Raw genomic sequence first — 16,323 nt, 5'->3', positions numbered from 1 at the left:
ATGCTGATTCTGATTAAGTGGGTCTAACATGGGGCCTGAGAGTCTGTATTTCTAACAACCTCCCAGGTGGGGCTGATGCTCCTGGTCCATAGAGCACATTTTGAGTAGCTAAGGTTAGCATACACCTTCATGCCTGGATTACTGCCAAGAGGTCTGGCTTCCCCAGATCAGCAATTTGCATTGTTTCCTTGATGCTAGATGGGAGGACAACTTTAAGGGGAAAGGTCAGAACCTATTTACTCTTTATAAACAGAAAAGCTTTTAGTCAGTCTGAGAAGTGCTAGAAGGAAAAGCCAAAAGAAGCAAATCTACTTAGTAGCAGAAAAGTATTAAGAGACAAATCAAGTACCACAAGTACATTCATCAGTCAATTATAAAATTGAGAATAAACTAATTTCCATCACCCAGTGAGTAACCTGCCAAAAACAGGTACCCTGGAGTTCTGATGGCTTTAATGGACCTTAGCCACTCATGTAACTGGAGAATGAACCATATAGACACTGGAAGAATTTAGCCCAATAAAAGGAAAACCTGTGTACACATTAAGTCTCAGATCCAGATGGAAGCTGGACTTTTAGATCTTTATCTTTCAGAGGGCATGAATAAGTAATGTCATCAGATCCTGCTTCATCTACAGTTACCCCCAAATTGATGTGTGAGAGGATTCCAGCCTTTTTCCCGGGGGCGGGGGGAGCTATTGTTTTGCACTATCAGTGTGGATTTTCAGTTTGTTACAGGAGACACAGGTAGGCTCAGTTCAATCTACCCTGATACTACTTGAGATGCACCTGTCGGATATTACACCCAAGTAATGAGAGGAGATGAGGGTCCTCATTGGGAGAAGACTCCCTGATTCTAGGAAATCTTTATATTATGACTGAACACATCCCATTCTTGTGTAGAAATAGTCTCTTAGTCATTCAAAGGAGGGAAGTGAGAAATTCTACGTGTGTGTCTCAGCTGCTCCATCAGAGGAAGGACATGGATTCCATGATCGGCTTTAGTAGGAAAACTCTGTTTTCCCATAAAGGAAAACATCTCAACAGGGACTCTTTATTTCCTCCCAGATAGAGCAAACTAGAAGAAAAGAAAGAGTCTTGCTATGCATGTCCTGCCTCCTCCCATTATTCCCTAGGATCTATGCTTCATGTCATTGATGAACACATGGAAACCTTGCTCCCTCCAGGGTACTGTCGACTCAGAAAATAACATCTGCACTTTGGGTGCTGAAGGGGCGCTGCATAAATGGAATGCTAATCCCGATTTTACTCTTATAGAGAGACATTCCTAATGCCTAGAATTTTGAGTCACAGACTCAAACAAGACTCTTCTCATGTGTAATTCCAACACTGCTAAAGGAAAAACTACTTGGTTGACCTTGGGTTTGAGGTCTGTAATTTATGGAATGGAGCCTTACATTTATATAGAAGGAGTCTGCACTTTTATTAAACTGGCTTTGCACAGCTACTAAAGGAGTGATGGCTTTTAAAATCCCTTCTGAAATGGCTTGATAGAATTTAGGGTAGACTTATTCTTCTAGCTTGGACTAATGTTTCTTTTTTCTCTAAAGCTCAGGTCTTGGAGAATTAGAATATGGCAGTTCTAATTGAAGGCTGTGCAAGGAGGACCATTGGGCTGGGGGACAGGCAATCACTAGCAGTGATGTGTACTCAGAAACAGTCACTGGGCAGAGCAGGCTGACACTAACCTGCTAAAGACTAATTTGATACAAAATGTTAATTGAAAGTTACAATATATTTCATAATGTAGCAATATATTTCATAGTTAAAATAAACCGTTATGCTTTCTCCTATCATTAAAAAATAGCAAGCAGTACAGAGACAAGATGCAAATTTGTATCGAAGCTCATCTGATTCTGAGTATATAAACACTTCAGTTTCGGACTTTGCCATGAAAATGTGTCCTCCATTAACACCCTGTCATTCTCTTTTGTGATTCTCTTGTGGCCAGTGCAGAATGGAGAGTCTGGGACCAAAGTCAAGTTTTTGATCCATTAAAAAATGTTTCTGATGCAGGTGGATTGGTCCTGGTTGAGATTGAAAAGCTGAGACAACATAACACGGTTAGAGAATGTTGTTTATTCCCTGTTCTTCTTCTGTGAAGCTGGAAGTTGGTTGTCCAACCAGGTTCATATTTGATTTGTCACTGATTTTTTTTTTTTTTTGGCTATAAATGTCAGCATCTCTTTGGGATCATACCTATAGGTTGGTGTTAAATTTTGTGCTTTTCCTCCACCAGCTTGGTTGGTCACGACATCTCTTCTGTTCGTTTTGACACATAGTCCAGGCCCAAGAGTACAGCTTCCAGGATACATTTCTCAGGTATGTAAACAACTGTCACAGGGCACTTGGCACCTAAGTTTGGAGGTCGTATGTTGAAGATTTGACAATGGTTTTGTTCAGAAGGAACTCCAGTTCATGTTTGGGTGTTTCCAGTAACAGTGTAAGAAAAAAGGATCACAGTTATTTTTCTTTTTCTCTATCTGTATATATTTATATACCATTGCATTGAGCACTTTTTATTTAACGTCGGTCTATCTCAGGAAAAAAATATCTATATATTACTTGTCTGATAGGAGCTTAGTGCTATTCTAAATTCTATTAATGAAATCTGGCACAAATTATCAGGCTGAAGAGAGCACTCACCGATATTCTTCTACCAGAGGCAGAGTTAATATTGCTATCCCTGTGATACGCCTTTCTTAGTGTGTCAATGATTCCAGTCCCATACCGCTTCCTTTGGCAGCAATAGAGAAGGAAGGGATAATGTCCAGGGCATCATCAAGCTGGCTGACTGCTAGGGGAGAAAAGGGGCTATTCAATGCCTGCCAGGAAGCTACCAGGAAGCTGTCTAAGGTACTGAAATAGAATACTGACTCAATAAAACCAATAAAACAAAACCCAATGCTGTCCAGTGAATTCTGACTCATAGCCACCCTACAGGACAGAGTAGAACCACCCCATAGGTTTTCCAAGGCTATAGCCTTTATGGAAGCAGACTGCCACATCTTTTTCCCACAAAGCTGCTGGTGGGTTCAAACTGCCGACCTGTTCCTTAGCAGCCAAGCACTTAACCACTGCAACACCAGGGCTCCTTGCAGATTCAATAGGGAGAGCAAAATGACCACTCATGGATCCTCGACCTGCTTCTAGAAATTGTGAGGGAAGTAAAAGGGCTATTTATAAAACTGGGGACATATTTTAGGATTGAAAAGCAGTAACCTACTGGTAGTGCAATGACTTCCTAACAACTCAGTTGTGGCACTGTGATGGTAAGCAACACCATTTGTTCTGGAATAAAACACTGATTCTTAATTTAAGATGCATGGGAGGTCCTGGAAGTATGCACTAATCCTCTCTCTGCTAACTACCTCTCTCTGCTAATTCCACTACTTGTTTGATACATAATAATTGATTTTTGGTAACTATTGACTGTCTTCAGTGGACTAGATAAAGCCAAAGTGTGGGCTACATAGAGTCAGGTCTGGGCTGCTACTGAGAACAACAGTGATTCTATTTTTATATCTATTTAATACTTTTTACTTAAGAATATTAACTATTATCTTCATGTTAAGTGCAGAGAAACTGAGGTATGAGGTGGATATATTAATTGGCCAAAGATGTGGATCCAGTATTTGGGTTTTAGTTATTCTGAGTCTGTATCTCTTTTTCTTCTTTTCCATGATTGCTTATTTACAAAGAAATTACTGGAAATTTAAGAGGGGGAACCCCAAAATATATCAAAACCATTATTTCTTCAATGCTGTTGCTTCCTGGCCTTTAAAAATAGCGATACCTGGCACTTGCTCAGCACTTTAGAATGTACTTCTGTGTGCATTTCCTATGTCTCCTAATTTAGGAGACTGTTGTCACACCACTGGTCCCCGCGGAGGTCAGACAGTCAGTGGTGACTCAGGGCCTTGCCCCTCTTGTTCTTTAGGATTGTATTAAGTATTTTTAGAAATACGATGTCATGAAGTTACATATTATGAGGATGGCAAGAGCAGCTTATAGATACTTGATGGCAATTTGTCAATGATGATCTTACACATGTGGCCTTTGATGCAAAGGTGCAGGCTTTTATTTGGACTTCAATCTAAGGAGGAGCAAGCCCCTAGTCTGGTATGATTTATCAGCTGATGCTATGTCCTGAAATTCCACTGAGATTAGTGGTTTTGAAGTATCACAGTACATCCCTGACTTTACAGTACATGAAGCGATAATATGGCTTAAGCGATGAAGGGGTGGCTTTGTATTTCTAATTCAAGTGTCTATATGTTTTAGAGATTATTAGAGCACTTTTTACCTGTCACTGAGTTATCAGAAAGATTATAGTAGGGGCTCTGCTGCTGGGGCAGCCTTCCAGGAGTGGGCAGAACTCAATCCATTCAGTATTGGAGTGAGCTTACATTAATTAGTAGTTTTTAAATATAGCCAATGCTCAAATAGATCATTAAACCTCCTGCACCACAAAACTTGAAAATAAGGAATAAGAAGGCATGGCATGAGAACCCACCTGCCTTCTTTTCCCATCTGTGACAGTGATGTGCAGTGGAATCGGCCAAAAGATGGAAGAGGGACCCTAGGAAGAGAAACCTGGGTGACCTAAACCCAGGAGAGTCAATTCCTAAGTCATCAAAGATTGATTGTACTTGCAGAAGAATGAGTAACTTCCCCACATAAAGCTGAAGTACCAATACAGAAGTAGCCTCTCATTTAGCATTGTGGGATCAGCATGCATATTAGATTTTTTTTTTTTTTTTTTTTTAAGACTAAGCCTATTTTTGCCAAGGATGAAAACCATACATAGCTATTGCACTACCAATAGGTCATGCTACAAATGCCCATGTGTTTCTAGGATGCCAGTGGCTACTGCTACCGGAAATAACTCCAGTCACTCCCTTGACTAGTGTTGCCGCTTGGTCTTCAGGGTTCACCGAAATGGAAAGCATTAATGATAGTTAAAGAAGAATTATCCACAGACCACAATGGATCAATGACAGTCTGTGTATACTTTCGGGCAGGAGGAGTGGCAGTGGAATCTTGCATGTCACTTATTTAAAATGAAGACTAAAACCCTACACACACACACATACACACACACACCCCACAGGGTTACAGCAGAATGGAAAGAGTGAGTAGGAATCATTAGTTGAGGCCTGTAGGTTAAATGATTCGGGTTGGTACAGTTAGGTCCACTGACCAGACAGTGATCTTCACTTTGTGAAACAGAATCCCACAAAGAAACTGCATGGTTATTTCATCTGTTTATATATTTTCTTTGTATTCTGCTGAACTGCCATTGAAAACAGTAGCACCATTCTTGGAACATAAAAAAAAAGGCGGGGGGGAGGTGATCTTTCAGATACTCAACAGTTAAAACAACAACAATAACAACAAAAAGCCAACAGCAAGTGGGTCACCTATGGCATGCAAAACCACCAATGAAAATAATAGGAGTTCTCAAGATAAGCATGAGACTAGCAGAGAAACAACAAAAGCAATAACAAAAGACAAAAGGAAAGACTTAGCAAGAAGCCGGATCTTCTTGAAAAAGTGGCCTTATTTAATGCTAGGATTGTCTATCCTCTTTTGCTGTTCAATGATTCCCTCCCTTATCTTTATAGGACCAAGCCCAGTGCCACAGAAGAAAAGTCCCCACAGCCAGACACCAACTCTGGAATGGTGATGTTGTTTTGTTACAAAGCTAAACCCAATAGAACAATCCTATGCAAGAACACCCTTTTGCTATCTCTTAAACAGATGAAATATTCCATAGAGTATCATGTAATTCCCCACAAGCCAAAGTCAAAGCCTCAGAATGAGAAATGTGATGAACCACATGATGGTTTTCATGTCACAAACATGTGCATTACAGATGGGGTTAGAGGGCAATGAAAAGTTCTGCATCCACATCCCTTCTACTCACAGTGCTTGTTTCTACACTGGATCTTGATATTTCTGAAGTATCTTGGAGTTCAAGATGTATTAAAAGAGTTTTTGCACCAAGATTAACATGGTACAGAGGAACAGGCTACCATGAATCTGTGTCATCTCATCTGACCCACAAGTTCTCTAAGGGTTCCCTTTATTCTCACAGTACTCATTTTGAGGTGACTTCAGGCCAAGTAGAAGGACCACATGGACCACTCACTATCACTTCTCCCAGAACAGCAGCTCTCTGGGGGAAGCACTTGACCTAACGTCTGGGGCTGGAATCCTGCTTCTGGATAAATACAGCTCAACAAATCCCCAAAGAACACTTCTAGTCACTCAGGTTCCATTGGGTTGCACTTGTTTGTGCATGTGCACACACACACACACACTCACAAATCCCTGTCCCCTCCCTGCAATCCATACACCTGGTCATGTAGTCCATCGAAACACAGCTTGTTTGGATGCAAGAAGAAATCTCTGCAGAAGCTGTTATTTTTAGAAGTCTGCTTATCCCTCCAGAATGCCAATAATTTTGGCTTGGCATTCGTCTCAAGCCAACCATGGTGCATACCCAGGGCAAAGCAACCTGCATTGTGTTGGAAGGGACTTGTACCTTCAGCACAGCTCAGAACATGGCTAACCTGAGATACTGAAAGCACCTCCCATTCAAATCCCAACCAATTCAGCACACGCTGAGAGCAGGCCACAGTACCAGGTCCCTTTTTATTTGGGTTAAGTCCAAACAAAAAAGGACCAGGGTTGGATATGAGATGTGCGTGTGTATGTATATATACGTATGTGTGTATGTGTGCTGCATGCATATGCTTGCAAGCACACAAGTTTATATGGGTATTAATATTGGATGGAAAATCTGGCTTTTTATATATATATATATATATATTTTTTTTTTTCAGTCTAAATCAAGTCTTATGACTGTTTAAGGTATGAGAGGAAATTATGTCTGTTTTGGCAAGTTATGGGCAGCCCTCTTTCACTTTTGTCTTCCAGAGACTGCTTTAGACAAAAGGAAAGGAGAGAGGTCCGCTCAAAGACCCCAGTGGTGAGGAACCCCTCCCCGCTGCCTGACAGGACCCCTCCCCTAGCGGGACCCTCTTCGGGGCTTGCTTCACTCTCGGCTGCTTCAGTGTGTCTGCTCCCCACCCCCCATGTGAAGACCTGAGATTGAGCGTGGATTTCTGTTCTCCACCAACTCTGCAGCAAGGGCCCTGCCAGAGGCGTCGCTTCCTGTCACCTCCTCTTCCTGCTCCCAAGTAGAGGCACCTAAACAGAGATTAGATTTCTGGTTTCAAGGCATATCGAACCAAGCACACCGACTGAACATGAGTTAGTTAGCTCGGTCTCTCTTCTTAACGGTCCCTGGTCTGAGTGTTCCTTGATGGCGAAGAGACCAGGAGAGAGTTGATTTGCATCTTAAGACCTATGGGTAACGCGTCTGGAGGGGGGGAGTTTTATTTAGCAACTGCTTGAACTTGTGTAGGGGGTTGGGAAGGAGGTGGAGCTGACCCCGATTGGGCTGTCGGAGAGAGGGGTGTGGGTGGTTCCCACGGCCACGCTGACGCCCCGGGCCTCCATGATGGCAGACAGGAGCTGCTGCTGCTGCTGGCGCAGGGTGTCTGCGATGAGCAGGGGCAGGGAGTTGAAGCTGGCAGTGAGATGCTCCAGCTTAGACTCCAGGCTGCCAATCTGCTTCTCCAGGTCTTCGCTCCGATCATTGAGTTCTGTGATTAAGTCATACATGACGTTCTGCATCTGTGTGGAGAGACAGAGAGACAAGGGACAGAGCGGTGACAGGTCACCACAGAGGAAACTGCAGTGGGAAAAGTGAACTACTTCTCCAAATTACAAAAGGGGCAACGCCCACACCAGCTACACCTGACGATGGAGCTGAGGAAGGAAAAGCAGTTCACTTTCCTGGAGACGTGGAGGCTGAAGTGGGCACACCATCTTTTTCTTTTTTTTTAATTATTATGAAAGCAATGGATATTACGGAGAATGCAATCAATATCACTGAATTGTACATATGTAAATTGTTGAAATGGTGTGTTTTTTTGCTGGGCCTATCTTCAACAAAAAAAATATTTAAAAAATAAAGGAAAAGAAAAAAAAGTGGTGGATATTAATTACAGAAAATTAAAAAAATATGTATAACAGAAAAGAAACAGCACATTTCTGGAGTCTTGAAACCATACTAAGAAGGAGCCCTGGTGGCACAGTGCTTAACCATTAATCAAAATCAGGGGTTCAAACCCGCCAGTCACTCCGTAGGAGAAAGAGATGGTAGCCTCTTTCCATAAAGATTTACAGCCTTGGAAACCTTGTGGGGGCAGTTCTACTCTATCCTATAGGGTCACAATGAGTTGGAATTGACTTGAGAGCAATGGTAAACCATTCCAATAGTCTTACTACACCCAATCTCCCAACTTCTGTGGCTGCTAGCATCTAACGATTAAAGAGAAGGAACTGTGTTGGGTAATAGACAATGCAACAGATTTATAATTAGTAGCCCAGGGCTCAAATACCAAGTCTGCAGATAAGCAGCAATGTGCTCTGGGTTAGGCCACTTGACCTCTCTGACCTTCAGTCTCCTTATATGCGTTTAAAATAAGAGTTAATAATAACTTCTACAGTTTTGAAGTTACTGTCCCTGTCCATCAGTTTATTTTCAACACAGCATCCAGAATGTAAAATGTAAGTCATGGTATACCACTCCTCTGCTCAAAGCCCTGCTATGGCTCCCATGTTACTCAGAACAAGAGTCAATGTCCATCTGTATGATAATCCACAGCCTCTGGCTCCCTATTATTGCTGTGAGATCCCATCCTCAAGCCCCTCTGTACTCACCTCAACCTGCTCTCACTTCCTTGCTATTCCTCGTACCCAATGGGCAGGTTTCTGCCTTAGATTTCTGGGATGTTCTGCCTGGAAGGCTGCAGTGGGTGCTGGGTGCCCCACCTGGACCCTCTTTCAGGCTGAGGCACTCATTCCCCAGATGTTGGAAGTCTTGTCTGTTGATGGCTGAACTCCCCACCTCCCATCAAGCATGGTTCTCAGCCAAATGGAGCTGCATCCAAGGAGGTGACAGACCCTCCCCTACCTGGTATATGATGAGGCATAGAGGCCAGGTCCACTTTGTCTGAATTTGGGACCTCTCTGAAGAGCCCCTCCATCTCCAAGCTACCCATGGGGTTGGCTAAAGCCTTGTTGGCTGTGTCACAGTTCAAACTCTTCCTCTGTTCAATCCTGCCTCCCTTACTCCTGACAAGTGTGTCCTGAGAACGCTCCCCAACACCTCTCCTGCACTCAACTCTGTCTCAGAGTGTTCCAGAGAACCTAACCTGTTACCAGTGCCCTTCCTTTAGAAAGTTCATGGCCAGCACCCTTGCCTCCTTTTAAGTCTTTCCTTAAAAATCACCTTCTCAATGAAGCCCTATTTAATATTACAGTCCCCTACCATTCCCAATCTGCTAACTCTTCTCAACTTTTTTGTTTTCTTCACAGCACTTATAACCTTCTAACATACTAGATGAGGACAGTGGTGGTGCAGTAGTAGTAAAATTCACATTTCCAAGAGAGACCCAGGTTCAATTCCTGGCCAATGCACCTCAAGCATAGCCCCCACCCATTTGCCAGTAGAGGCTTATGTAACGCTATGATGCTGAACAGATTTCAACAGAGCCTCCAGACTAAGACTATGAAGAAAGGACTGGCAAACTGACTTGCACAAATCAGCCAGTGAAAACCCTATGGGTCACAACAGCCCAAACTTGTGCATGAGATTACCATGATTTAGGGGCAGACTTGATGGCTGCTAACAATACCACCACCACACTAGATAACTGGATTATTTATTCTGTTTATTGTCTGTCACCTCATCCTCAAGGGCAGGGATCTTTGCCTGTTGTGTTCATTGATGTATCCCAAGGGCCTACAACAGTGTCTGGCACATAGAAGATGCTCAACGAACATTTGTGGATGGATGGATGTATACTAGTGTGCTTAGCAAGGGTGCCTGTCTGCACATGATTGGTCCTTAAGATGTCAGTAGAACAAATGAATGGATAAAGTAGTGGCATAGGTAATAATCACTATTCCTTTCTTCCTTTAGCCAAAGTAATTTTGATTGATGGGGAAAGACCTTCTGCTTCACAAAAATTTCCATGTCTCTAAAATCAAACTAAATAAGAAAAGAATACTTCCTAGGGGACCTAGCATAGGGTCTGCCTCTGCAGAAATGGTGCATAGGGAGGTTTTGTGAATGAAGATTGAAGGAGGTAGTGAGAACATGGGAACAAAAATGGGGTGCTCTCTAGGAGCATAGAATAAAATAAAACTTAAAAATAATAAAATAAAATTGGTAGATGGGAGCTAAGTCATAAAACCAGGCCAGAGCAGAGCTAGACAAAGGGATCTTATGCTAAATGCTTCACTTTTCCTCCTCAATATGCTATTTTCCCAGGGCCCCCTTTTTCCCGAACAGAGGTACAAAGCCTGTCCTGCACTGTAGGTGCTTAATAAACAACTACTGAATTAATGATCAGAAAAAGAAATCGGGAATCAGAGAGGGAGAAAGAAAGGCGAGCAGAGAAAAACGTGAAGCAAACACTGGTAATGCCCATACCAGCACCCACCAGGGAGAAGATGCCTCCATCAGTGGACTCAGAGGAGTCCCCTCCTCGCTGGTGGCAAGGTCTCTGCCTTCAGCACATGCAGCAAGCAGTGTTAACAGATGCTATGATACACTCAAGGGATAGGGTCATGTCCCATGGTTCTGACTCCACTCCCTATCAGGCAATTTTCTGATGAGAATTTGACTTTCTGTGTTGGTCTGAGATCCCTAGGTGGCACAAATTGTGCTTGACTACTAACCCAAAAGAAGCCCTGGTGGTACAAACCCACCAGGAAGTTTAAACCCACCCAGTGGCTCCATATGAGAAAGACTTGGTCATGTGTCTCCAGAAAGATTCCATAACCTATTGCCATCAAGTTGATTCCAACTCATAGTAACCCTATAAGACAGAGTAAGACTCTCCCATAGGGTTTCCAAGGCTGTAAATCTTTACAGAAGCAGACTGCCTCATCTTTCTCCCACAGAGTGGCTGGTGGGTTCAAACTACCAGTATTTTGGTTTGCGGCCCAATGCTTTAACCATTGCACCACCAGAGCTCCTCCACAAAGATTACATACAGCCTAGAACACCCCGCAAAGCAGTTCTACTCTGTAATGGGTCACCGTTAGTTGTAATCAACTCGACGGCAACAGGTTTGGTTTTGGTTTTGACGTCGGTCTGCAGATAGTCCTGGTGTGTGTAATAGTCATATTTCTCCTGGCAAACTAACAAATGACATTCTGGCTCTGTGAGCAAGATTCTGGGGGGTCTTCACACTCTCAAGGACTGTGGAATGAGGTTCCTGTGGCTGCAATGGCAGAGGGCCAGCACGAGGGTCACTTTGTCCCTCCCAAGATATCATGGCTCTTTGGGCTGCTGGTGATCGGCCAGTGGCACCCCAATCCTATTTTACCTTCCATTTCAAGTTACTTCAGGACAATGCAGAAACCACTGGTACCTCCACGGGCCAAGGGAGCAGCAGGAAAAGAAAAAAAGATGAGAGGGAAAAAATGAGAAGTAAAAGAAGGTGGCAAAATATGAGAAGCCAGAGAGGAGATGGGGGTTGGGGGAGGGAGTGGAAGTTGTTGTGATAGCTTCCCAGCTGACAACAGGCCCCACATGAACCGGTGCAGCGGGAAGAGGAGTCCACAGCTGTAGAACGCAGGCAGCTCCTCTCCAGTTAGTTCTGCTGTTTCGAGACCAGGACACTACATCATGGAAGCTCTCTGAGAAGAGGGTGACTTTGGAAGTGAAAGTACTTCTGTCCTTAATTAACATTCACAGAGCCTCCTCAAGGGGCACATCCTTCCCGGAATAGACAGAACCACAAATGTACTTGACCAAAGGGCCATCCTGACAGCTCTGGACTCAGAGCCCAGCCCCTGGATTTGAGTCCCAGTGTTGCCACCGCCAACTGCCTCACCTTGGGATGGTCACCTTGCTCCATTGGGTCTTGGTTTCCTCATCTATATTCATAACCAGAACTACCATTTGCAAAAGCCTTTACAGATTACAAAACATCCCCACAAATATCACCTTACATGATCATTGGAGCCTCAGATGGTAGAAATTATTTTTCTACTTCAGTGCATGAAATGGAAGCTATCAAATAAAGAGGCCAAGCCATCTCTCTCACCCTGTAAGATAACTATGCGATACAGAAAATAACATTTGGAGGCCAAACACCATATTCGTAACCAGAGAAGACCAAAGGGCAGGATGAGGAGGTGAGGAGGTAGGAGGAGGAAGCACAAAGAAAGCAAGAAGAGCGAACACAGCATCACTGTCTCCCCTGTTCTGTTGCCTGGTGACAGGATGCCATAGGGAAGGTAGGCCAGTGTAAAACATGCTAAGCTGCTACCAGAACCTTGTGAGAATCTCCTGGGAGAAAAAGACAAAGACTGGAAGAATGTCAGAGTTCACCTCCTCTCCAGATCTCCTACTAGGCCCCCCACAGCAGGCCTCCAAAGACATTGTCCTTAACCCTTTCCTGCACACACTTGCTTTATAGACAACTAGATACCCTGATGATTCATGGTTTAGCCCTCCCAACTGAAATGAGTGTCCAATTCACTGTGGTTTTTGCTTCACCCATTCTGCTCTGCACTAGGCACCACTTCTGGGAAAGGCAGTGGCTGGCACTGCAGAAATGAAGCTTGAAAGTCCAGTCTGCCTGACACTCCCGAGAGAACATGGCCACTTCAATGTGTCCTGCTAAGTGAGAGGTGAAGCAGGAAATACTGCTGTCTGTAGAAGAAAGATCTTGGAGTGTCTTCAATATCTTCTGAGCTGTTAGGCTATTTCTAAAGCTCAGAGCACTATTCCCTGTTCACAGGGGTGGGCCTCTAGCCATATTTGCCCATACGACCCTCTTCCTGGCCACAGTTGATTGGTCCAAGGATGGACACATGACCCAAACCGGCCAATCATATAATCTCTTGTGAGAATTTAGAATTAAAAACAACAGGAGGCCAATTAGTCTTTGCCTGGGGCTAGAATTATAATATGTACTCTCCGGATTGGGGGCCTGGCATAGTCTGCCACGAAGACAGGAGGCTTAGAAAGCTGTTGTGAGAGAAGGGAGAGAGAAAGAGAGAGAATTGAAGCAGGCACTTGAACAGAAGGAGAGAGACGAGATGGTGAGAGAATATTTCCTGGGTTGTGAGACTCTTCCCAGTTCCCTCCTGAAGCCTGGCCACATGCTTGCTTTCAGGTTTGTTCCGGAATGAGACTCCCTTGCATTTATAGCCCATAGGTGGTGCAAGCAGTTTGCAATCAGCTGCTGAGCTATACGTTGGTGGTTCATACCCACCCAGCACCACCACGAAAGAAAGACCTGGTGATCTGCTTCCATAGAGATTACAGCCAAGAAAATCCTATGAAAGGCAGTTCTCTAACACATGGGGCCACCATGAGTCAGAAGCGACTCAACAGCAATGGATTTTTTTTTTAATGGTTACATTAATTCTCTCCATTTTTTTTAATCAACCAAGTGTTTTTTTAATTCAAATTGTATACAGAAAACGCATTAATATTAGGCATATCAATACAATGTGGTTCTGAACTGAATACTCAAGTCTAAAATTCAATATATATTCCAAACAAACAAGAAGCTGTGTTTGTTTAATTTAATTTCCAAATAGAATACAACACTTTTCCTTGTTCTATTTGGTGAAAATCTACAGACTTTACCTACGCTTTCATCAATTCTGTAGCCAAAATGTTCTCTTATCTCCTCTGCATAAGATGTAATATGAACAGAAAAAAATGTGAATTAATTTAATTTTTTAAAAAACGTGACTTCATTGTGTTTCTTTTCAAAATCAATTGAAAAAATAACAGTAACTAAGTGTATGGTAACCAATCCACAACACAGTAACTGCAAAGGAAGAGTGAAAAATAACAGGCTATATAACTAGGCAAGGAGCTCTGGTAGTGTAGTGCCTAAGGCACTTAAGTACTAACCAGAAGTCTGGCGGTTCAAGCCCACCAGCCACTCCTCGGCAGGAAGGTTGGGCGATCTACTTCTGTAGTGATACCGCCTCAGAAACCCAAGGAGGGGCCACTATGAGTCGGGTCCAACTCGATGGCACATAACAATATAACTAGGCCACCAAAATTTGGACAACTCTATGCATTAATTCCCTCCATTTTTAAACCTAGTTCCAGTAGGTTTCTGATATCGGAACCCAAGAGCATAACCAAAACATCCCAAGGGCCCAGGAGTTCTCCCATGCACTCTGGTGTTTCCACGGTCCATTCACATCCTCCCCTGCCTCCAGTCTCCCGGAAACCCACTCTCTCCACTTAAGTGCCCCTCCTCTAAAGGCACACAGGCCTGTGGGCTTCTCCCTGACTGTGGCAATCCACTTACCCCCTAATTGGAGTCCTCGCAGGCTTAGGAAGCCCTTTCTTTGGCTTGATCCCTTTATTGAACAAGGCGCCTGCACGTGGCCCCACAACCAGTAATTTCTCTGATTGCACCCTCTTTTCAAAGGGTGCTTAATTTGCCTGAGGGAGTTTCTCTTGCTTACCCAGGGAACGTGTTCCATTTATGGTAATTGACATCTGCTGGAATGTTCTGCCAGCCTGGCCCTGGGCTGTACACTTGATATACAATTTCTATCAAGTGTCAGTGAGCAGAGAGGGAGGCCCCTTTCTTCAATGGCGCCCACACTCAGCTCTGCCAGCAGTGCAGCCTTCAGTACCTTCGTTTTAGTGATCTGCAGGAGGAGCGAGTTTCTCTACAGTATTTACAGCAGTTCAGTGCCAGCAACGCAGAATGACAATGTGATATCAAGACCAAGGCTCTCCAAGGAGGGCTTTCTTTGTTGTCATCTTCATATTCATCTTAGACTATCTGCCTTCTGAGAAGTCTGAGAAATTACCCCTCCCTGATTTGGGGTCAGAAAAACTGGGCTTTAAGGATTGGAGAGTCCCAGAAAATGAATTTCCAATTATAACATCAAGTCAGAATGATCTTCTAAAGCATGACCTCATCAATCATCATTCTGGTCTTCATTGTGTGTTTTCAAACCAGTTGGCCGTCAAGTTAACTCTGACTCATGGTGACCCCATGTGTGTCAGTGTAGAACTGTGCTCCATTGAGTTTTCAATGGCTGACTTTTTTTGGAAGCAGATCACTGGGACTTTCATCCAAGGTGACTCTGGGTGGATTTGAACCGCCCACCTTTCAGGTAGCAGCCGAATGCTTAACTGTTTACATCATCCAGGGACCCCTAATGTGCTTTACCTCTATGCAAACTCAAACTCATTCTTAGAAGCCCCTTAATGCACAGCTGATAAAACACTAAAAAAATTAATAAAACCAAAAAAACAAAATCACTGCTGCCAAGTTGATTCGACTCACAGCAATCCTTCCTTGGGTTTCCAAGGTGATATCTCTACGGAAGTAGATTGTCCAGCTTTCCTTTCGAGGAGTGGCTGGTGGGTTTGAACCACCAGCCTTCTAGTTAGTAGTCAAATACCTTAGGCATTACACCAGCAGAGCTCCCTAGGTTAGCTAGTTAATCCCAAGCAAAGACAAATGAGCTATTTAACTTAAGAAATAAATGCCAGGTTTTAAAAGACAAGGTATACTGGTAGGCTGTAAATATCAAGAATTTGAACATAGATTATTTTTTAAACAAAGAGGAGTTGTTCTTTCTTGCTTGGACACAGCCAGGTCTTCACAGCTGCAGCTGAGAAGTCTACATACCGCTGAAGTCTATAGGGCGTCTTTGGATTCTGGCACTCACCTTGGAAAGGTCCACCAGCGTGTTGGCTTGGTCGCTCAGCTTTCTCTGCTCCATCTTGACGCTCCTCAGCCTGTGGGAAAGAGTCATAACAGTTGTATCCTGCAAGTGCATCGAAAGGTTTAGCCCCATGAGGAGCAGTTTCTATGTCCACATCAGTTAATCTGATTTGGGGACCTAGCATGGGGACCTTGAATATGTGGGCCAGCATCAAAGGCTTGTCAAGTCCCCAAGAAAGCAAACTCTTGTCCCAAGCGTGTATGGCCTCAGTCATGTTATTTTCCTCACTCTCCTCGGATCTTTTCCCTGCCTTCTATGCCTTGGCCTAAGGAATCCATGGATGGTGCAAATGATTAAGCATTCTAATTGAAAACTTGCTGATTTGAACCCACCCAGAGGTGCCTTAAAAGAAAGATTACAGCTTTGAAAACCCTGTAGAGCACAGTTTTACTCTGCTCATGAATGGTAGAACTGGAATAGACTG

General features: G+C 43.6%; 1 protein-coding gene across 1 annotated transcript in view; it reads right to left on the bottom strand.

The window, feature by feature from the left end:
* Positions 1 to 7,430: 7,430 nt before the first annotated feature.
* The window catches only part of KCNN3 (potassium calcium-activated channel subfamily N member 3), a 237,096-nt gene continuing 228,203 nt past the window's right edge, over positions 7,431 to 16,323 (bottom strand). Inside the window, exons 7-8 of the mRNA XM_007948528.2 lie at positions 15,843 to 15,912; positions 7,431 to 7,727 (exon numbers count right to left, since the gene is read on the bottom strand). Of these exons, the coding sequence (XP_007946719.1) occupies positions 7,431 to 7,727; positions 15,843 to 15,912 (367 nt within the window). The remainder of the gene's footprint in view (positions 7,728 to 15,842; positions 15,913 to 16,323) is intronic.

Source organism: Orycteropus afer, unplaced genomic scaffold (assembly GCF_000298275.1).
Source record: "Orycteropus afer afer isolate SDZICR_OR568_19922 unplaced genomic scaffold, OryAfe1.0 scaffold00217, whole genome shotgun sequence".
Taxonomy (NCBI): Eukaryota; Metazoa; Chordata; class Mammalia; order Tubulidentata; family Orycteropodidae; genus Orycteropus; species Orycteropus afer.
The sequence above is the reverse complement of the archived record's forward strand: the minus strand, read 5'-3'. Positions and strand labels throughout refer to the sequence as shown.